Raw genomic sequence first — 7216 nt, 5'->3', positions numbered from 1 at the left:
TAGGGGTGAAACAGGTAAAAGAGAGATAAAAGTTAAAATTAAAGAAAAAGAAAATTGAGATGGATGTTGTGAAAATAGGAAGGGGCACCGAATACCCGTTGTGGAAAGGAGGGATGATGATTTGACGTTGGAAATGGATCATTCTTCCTACCGCCCCAAATCAGACAGACAAATCCAATCCCTAATATTAATAATACAAACAAACAGAGAATTCTCTAATTCAATCTCAATCCATTCAGGTTCCGTTACGTAAGTCTATCAATTTCTCTTCTTCACTTGCTCCTCTTTTGTTATTATTATTCACTGCTAGGGTTTTCATACTTACACCAATCCATTTCTTTCAATCAATCAGTTTAGGTTTACGCTTAATTCAACTTTCCATTCATTTCTTGCCACGCACGCGCCTTAATCTTCTCCTTCCTTCAACAAACATACATATTTTCTTCTTCTTACTAATTTCACTTTCAATTAGGATTCTTTTTTATTTTGTTTGGGATATGCTAAGTGCCCTTATGCATTTTTGACCTAATTGTCTAATATTAAACCCCAAACAACTGCTGGAGCTTCAAACTATTTCAACTCTTTGTGCCAACTTCTTTCATCTTATAACTTCCATTATATATATATATGCTGCAAGAATCCATTTCTTTCATTGCAACCAACACTTTACTTGATACCCTGAATAAGTGAAAAAAATAAATAAATAAATACATATTTTCACATATTGTATAGGGCGGGGGGCATATACTTATCAGTCGCTTTTAGCTTCTTTATATGTCCCATACCTGGACTCTTAAACATTACATTACAGGCCTCTGAATTCTGTATTTTTAAGACTGGCGATGGAAAGAGGTTAACTTTGATTAGATTCAAATCGCTTCATAGTCAATGGCCCGTAAAGGAAACCAACACAAGAACGGCTTGGGTGGAACCGCATCAACCAACAAAAAAGGCGGACTCCAGTCAGGGTCTGCAACACCATATAAAAAGCAAAAGGGAAGTGTGAACAACGCGAAAGATGTTAAACAGGAAGAACATTCAAGTGATGCGCAGCCGTCCAATCATGTTAAAGAAGATAAGAGAAAAACAAGCAAATCCGGTGACCATATTAACGTAGAGCAATCAGAACCTGGTGATGCTCCTTCTCAAGATTGCAGTGCCGACGTGCCAACAACCGGAAGTTCTCGTTTGGAAGAAAATAAATGGTCGCCTCCTAATCGTATCCGTAGATCAAAGAATAGAAATTTTGAAAACGTTGAGCTTCCAGAAACTTTGAAGACGTTTATGTCGTCTGTCTCAAAGGCGTCGACTGAATGGCTGCACAAACACAGGCCATTGCTTGATAGGTTAATAGCCAATATATTAATCTCTCGTGATTATGTTAGAGTGAAGTTCAAGCATGTGTACCCGATTGTTATGAAATGGCTTGCACATTTCACGAGCATATTGCTAGTCGTTTCGATGGTGTGGCTGGATTGCGCGCTTAGAGGTGTAGACTCGCTTATTCGCATGGGGACCACATCATTTTTCACAGTTATTTGGTGCGGTATATTTTCTTCGGTTGCCATGATTGGAATGCTCAAGTTTATTACTGTCGGGGTAAGCATATTTTGTTTTATTCATTCACATTATGCTTATTAAACATATAAAGACTTATTCTTGCTTCTGTGACAACTGACTTTCTTTGTTTTTACAGGCTATAGTTGCTTTGGTAGCAGTTTTTGTAGGGTTCACTCTTGGTCTGTTGTTGCTTGCTGTTTCTGGGATTGTTTTCTTATGGTTGTATGGAAGCTTCTGGACAACTTTACTTGTTTTAACCATTAGTGGTGAGCCACCCAACATTTGATCGAACATGTTTTACAATGTTGTCTAAATTTATTTTCTGTAATATGCAGGAATGTCATTTACATTAAACTATCAGCGTCTTGCGCTGCTAGTTATGACTGTGTACTCTCTATATTCTGCATGGACACTGGTCGGCTGGCTCGGTCTTGTCTTAGCCTTGAATTTATCATTTTTCTCAAGTGACGGTCTCATATTCTTCTTGAGGAATAACATGAATGAACAAAGAAGAGCCAACAGTGGACCTGAACACACAGCTGGCATGCCAAGCGGACCAAGTGTCCCTAATGAGGAAGAGCATGCCGATGGTGGGCCCCACCCACCACCTGCCCGTGGCTCTGGTGTACCTTCAACCAGTGGGTCTGATTCTGAAGATGAAGTTGTTCGGTTGTTAAACTCAGTAGATCATTATGCAGCATTGGGTTTGTCTAGATTCCAAGAAATAGATGTCACTTTTCTCAAACGGGAATACAGAAAAAAGGTTCAAACAAAAATATTTGCCACCTGTAAACTAAAAATGAGTAATGATGTGTTAATGCTAACTTTTTTTATTTTGATATCAGGCAATGATGGTACATCCGGATAAAAATATGGGTAATGAAAAAGCTGCTGAAGCTTTTAAGAAACTTCAAAACGCATACGAGGTACCTTTTCTTGTTTCCAAGTTTTTATTTTTCAATGGCTATTGTCTATATTTCTTTCTTTTTTATTTTTTTGACTATAGTGCAAATCTTTATTTTTCTCAAGGTTTTGTTAGACACTTCTAAGCAAAAAGCATATGATGATGAATTAAGAAGAGAAGATCTCTTGAATTACTTCAAAAGATTTCAAAATGCAGCCCCAAAGGTTTGATTATATATTCTGTTTTACGTTTTGTTTAGTTACTTTTTTGGATATATGACCTTAAAATAATATAACTTTCAGAACAAACGAGATGTTCATGTTGATGATCCTTTGGGAGAATCTAGACGAATTGCATGCCAAAAGTGTGGCAGTTTTCATATGTGGTTTTACTCAAACAAGACAAAATCTAGAGCAAGATCGTGTCAGGTAATGTTTATGTTTATGTACACCTTGGTTTAAACCTGAGGCGTGAGGCGCCCGAAGCGTTTTTGAAAACGCCTTATTTTAGGTAAGGCGCTAAAATACATGAGGCGCCCTGAGGCGCGCATTTAGCTGGCGAGGCGTGAGGCGCTTGAGACAGCGCCTCATGTGATTCAGTCCAAATTAGATTGAAAATGTAGCTGTTTGGGCCATCTGCTTAAAATAATAACGTTGGGGCTCATCTATAAAACATTACCCAACCGCATTATATATATTTATCACTCTATTTAATTCAAACCACTCTTTAATTTTCATATTCAAAGTTTATCTTCTCCAAATATCTACCTTCTGGTAAAATATGTTTAGTTTTACAAATATGTTTTATCTTTATGATTGATTTTTAAGTAAAATATGTCATGTATAATTAATTTTTAGTATTTTTAAATAAGAACGCCTCACATACGTGAAGCTCTCGCTTCGCGCCTAGCGCTTAGCGCTTTGGATTTTTGAAGCAAAACGCCTCGCCTCGCCTAACGCTTTTTAAACCAAGATGTACACAAGGTAGTTAGTTATTATCTATGTGCAATCAGTAGATGACTTTTTTTTTCATTGTTGACTTTGAAGGACTGTAAAGATTTTCATCCAGCCAAAGACGGGGATGGGTGGGTTGAACAATCATCCCAACCATTCCTTTTTGGGATATTTCAGAAGGTATTTAAGCATTATTGATACATGTTTTTGTTTGGCATACGGTGTTAATTTAAACTTATATTAATTTTGCCAATAATGTGCAGGTGGATACCCCTCGTGCTTATGTTTGTGCGGATAGCAAGATATATGATGCCACCGAATGGTATCTCTGCCAGGTAAATATTTTCTTTAATTTTATGCCCTGGAAAAAGATAATAATATTATTTTTTATGGACTAAAAGAAGATATTTTAGTTGTGTATGTATATAAAACATAACATTTCAAAGTAAACACTACGAGTGAAGTTTCTGTAAAGCAATTTAGACTTGTATATCCAACAATGTGGTTATATATGATAATATGACAGAATAACAGAACATAAAAGAAAATTTCAGTGCCCACACACAGTGTGTGTTCATACTCAGATGTAAATAATTGACCTGTTTCAACTAGAACCCGTTATCCTTCGTATCATGCCACCTCAATTCATTGTGCATAAATGGAAAGGTTGTATTTTCTTGAAGTATAGTTATGGCTAGTGGTGTGAATTTTTTGACACAACACGGATCTAACACGAAATTCGTGGGTATAAGTTTGATATAAATGGGTACAGGTTGAACCCTTGAACCCGTTTAGCGAAACGGGTTGTTTTCTTGTCAACCTGGCAGGATCCATTTAACCCGTGCTATAATATTATATTTACTTGAAAATGTTTTAAGTAATAAATTAAATTGATTAGGTATTTATCACAAAATTTAAACCTAAAAAGGAATTTGACATAAGTTATTAAAATTAAGTTGTAAATAATTTATGTAAATTTGTATTTTCTGTTTTAAAAAGTGTAAATCTAAAGTTTTAATTTTTGAAATTAATCAAAAATTAAAAGTTTTGGGTCAACACGCGAGTATGCGTGTCGTGTTTGGGTTAATGTGCCTGACAGGGTTTTTTGGTTCGTGTCAGACATGTGAATCAGAACATGGCATGAGTACTCGCAGCTTGACACAAAATCATCTGTGTAACCTGATTTTTTTTATTCTAATGTTTTTACATATTGATACTTAAATTTACATTGTTTACAACAAAAATTACATATTTATATAAAATAATTACAGTTTAGTTTTAAAATTTTACATCAATATCCTTTTTAGTTTTAATCTTTGACACAAGATACCTAGTAATCCAACCAATTTAATTTATTACATCAAACACGATTAATAAAATAAAAATATAAGATAAATGAGTTAAATGTGTCAATCAGAGCACATGACGGGTTGACCTGAACACGGACACTTTAGCTAAACGAGTTTGACTGAACCTGTTTATATCAAACCCACAAATTTTGTGGTCTGAAATTCACACCCCTAGGTTGGACCCCCCAAACGCAACCCGTTTAACACCCCTTGTTACGGCTTCTATGTTATGAACCATCACCAACATGACATTTATTTTGGTTGCAGGGAATGAGATGTCCAGCAAATACTCACAAACCGAGCTTTCATGTGAACACAAGTGTGATATCAAAGCACAGTAAGGGGGCAAGCTCGAGTCATAAAGGAGGAGGGATACCAAACATGGATGAAACCATGACGGAAGAAGAATTCATGGAGTGGTTACAAAACGCTGTCCAGTCGGGCATGTTTGACAATTTTGCAGCCAATGGTGGTTCACCTAATTTTGCAGCAGCTAATGGTGGTTCAGCTTCCAAAAACGGGAGCTCTAGTAAACGAAAGAAGAAAGGGAGGAAATGATAATAAAAGTTACAAGATCTGGTATTGTATATTGTCATGAATTAACGTTCTAGAGTCGATACCTAATAGTTTTTTTTTAACGTTCGCCAACTATATTACTTGAGAAAGAGAGTGAATGTCTTGATCCGAATTGCATGTCAAGTTTCAACCCGTCCTTTTGCTTGTGAATTGAATAGAAGATTTGGGTTGTGTTTTATCAAATGAAGTTTTTAATTCTAAATTATTTTGTGCTGTAAGAATCTTTGTTGTTGAAGATTCGAAGAGGGCGATGAAACACCGAGAGAAGTTTCTGCAACAAACATCATGGACATGTTCCTTGGTTTTATTTATGTTTTAATCTCAGCAGATGATATACATGAATTGGTTAAAAGAAATGATGCTTGTTTTGTTATCCAAAATTAAGTTCCACTGTTTTTTTCCAGTATAAGTATTGATTTATTTCAAGGAGTAAAAACTATAATACGGTGCCATTCAAAACAAAAGAAGACGTTGCTTCACCCTCATCGCAAAGCTGGTATGGTCGCCATTCCCTCCACGCTCACCCTACCCCCGCGCCCTGCTTTTCTTCCTGTCTTGCAGCCTTCTTTAGTATGGGATTCTCCATGTTGGTGAATGAAGCCCCAGAAAGGTTGGAGGGATGGTCAAATCCATCTTTCGTCATTCACTCATTCAAGTAAGCGTCATATCAACTTTTCACTAAAATATTTCTTACCATCTTTCATGAGCGGTATGGACACTCACACCATTCAATAAAATTTAAATAAATAAGGTATTTTTTTAAAATTATATTCCCTTGATAAATTAAAAATTACAACATTAAAGATAACATTAAATAAAAATAAAAACTATATGATTTCAAGAAGAGCATTAAAAGTTAACTTCTCTTCAAGGTGGGGGGTGATTGTGTTCCAATTATGCTTGATAAGACTAATGTTTGGGGGATCGAGTATGCATGCTGAAGATGAAGGTAGGGCAATATCTTTAGCATAATACTCGATCCTCCAAGCAACAATGAGGTTACCGATGATATCGATATTGCCCTACCTTCATCTTTTAGGATTATATTGTGTAGAATAATGTCGAATTACATGATTTTTTTAGAATTAGTTTTAAGTTTTTTTAATTGAGTCCGGACAAGTATTTGGTTGATGGATTTACTATTATACTTTATAAAAATATCATATTAAAGTTTTAAACTTATGTGTACTTTAAACCTACAAAAGGAGTTTGGTTTTGAACACAATTTGATGTTTTAATTGTTTTTTGATTATTATGTTTCTGCTATTGAAATATTAAAACTTATTTTTGTATTTTATATTAATATATAAAAATTCCACCATCAATATTCCTTGAGTGTCATAAGGACTTTTTTATTTTACGTTTTGTATAAATAACTGAACACTTTATTCCTTGGTTGTTCTAGAAACGGAGGATTAATTTTTGAAGATGAGATGAAATCTCTCTCACACAAGGTGCTAAATAATGCAAGCAAAGTTAACAATATTAAACTCAAAACAATTCATAAATGAAGAAGAAACATCATCATAAAATCAAAAAGTTTTAGAAATAAATAGTAACTGAGATGAACAGAAAGAGACACACGATAAAGTTAATGGTTTAGTTTCAAACACACCTGCTTAACATACCGTGACATTAACACATTAAAAAAAGGAGAAAGCATTGAAAGGAATAGTTAGTTATTTAGGACATGAGAATGAGATGAGCAATTACTGAAATAAATATAATATCTGATTTCTCAAGAAAGATACATTAAATTAAAAGGTAATAAATAAATAGCGAGAAAAGAAAAGAAAGATTCATTTTGCCCAAAATCCTTCCTTGGTTACTTACTTTGTAATTGAAAACCCTAAGATGGATTGATTTTTTGTACC

General features: G+C 34.8%; 1 protein-coding gene across 1 annotated transcript; it reads left to right on the top strand.

Moving 5' to 3' along the window:
* The first annotated feature begins 820 nt into the window (after nucleotides 1-820).
* Nucleotides 821-5618, top strand: LOC143625750 (uncharacterized). Its single transcript, XM_077096004.1, has 9 exons — nucleotides 821-1599; nucleotides 1697-1826; nucleotides 1896-2323; nucleotides 2406-2486; nucleotides 2590-2688; nucleotides 2767-2892; nucleotides 3511-3597; nucleotides 3681-3752; nucleotides 5034-5618. The coding sequence occupies exons 1-9, from the start codon at nucleotides 889-891 to the stop codon at nucleotides 5322-5324; spliced, it is 2025 nt and encodes a 674-aa protein (XP_076952119.1). The 5' UTR covers nucleotides 821-888; the 3' UTR covers nucleotides 5325-5618.
* Nucleotides 5619-7216: the final 1598 nt, after the last annotated feature.

The sequence above is a fragment of the Bidens hawaiensis genome, unplaced genomic scaffold (genome assembly GCF_021521415.1).
Source record: "Bidens hawaiensis isolate Kalapana, Puna unplaced genomic scaffold, B.hawaiensis_p1.1 tig00004234_1, whole genome shotgun sequence".
Lineage (NCBI taxonomy): Eukaryota > Viridiplantae > Streptophyta > Magnoliopsida > Asterales > Asteraceae > Bidens > Bidens hawaiensis.
The sequence above is the reverse complement of the archived record's forward strand: the minus strand, read 5'-3'. Positions and strand labels throughout refer to the sequence as shown.

Excerpts from the sequence above, each read along its gene's own strand:
- LOC143625750 (XM_077096004.1), top strand. The coding sequence starts at position 889 with ATGGCCCGTAAAGGAAACCAACACAAGAACGGCTTGGGTGGAACCGCA. Across the intron at positions 2,893-3,510 it reads CTAGAGCAAGATCGTGTCAG|GACTGTAAAGATTTTCATCC; the intron begins GTAATGTTTATG and ends TTGACTTTGAAG. Across the intron at positions 3,753-5,033 it reads CCGAATGGTATCTCTGCCAG|GGAATGAGATGTCCAGCAAA; the intron begins GTAAATATTTTC and ends TTTTGGTTGCAG.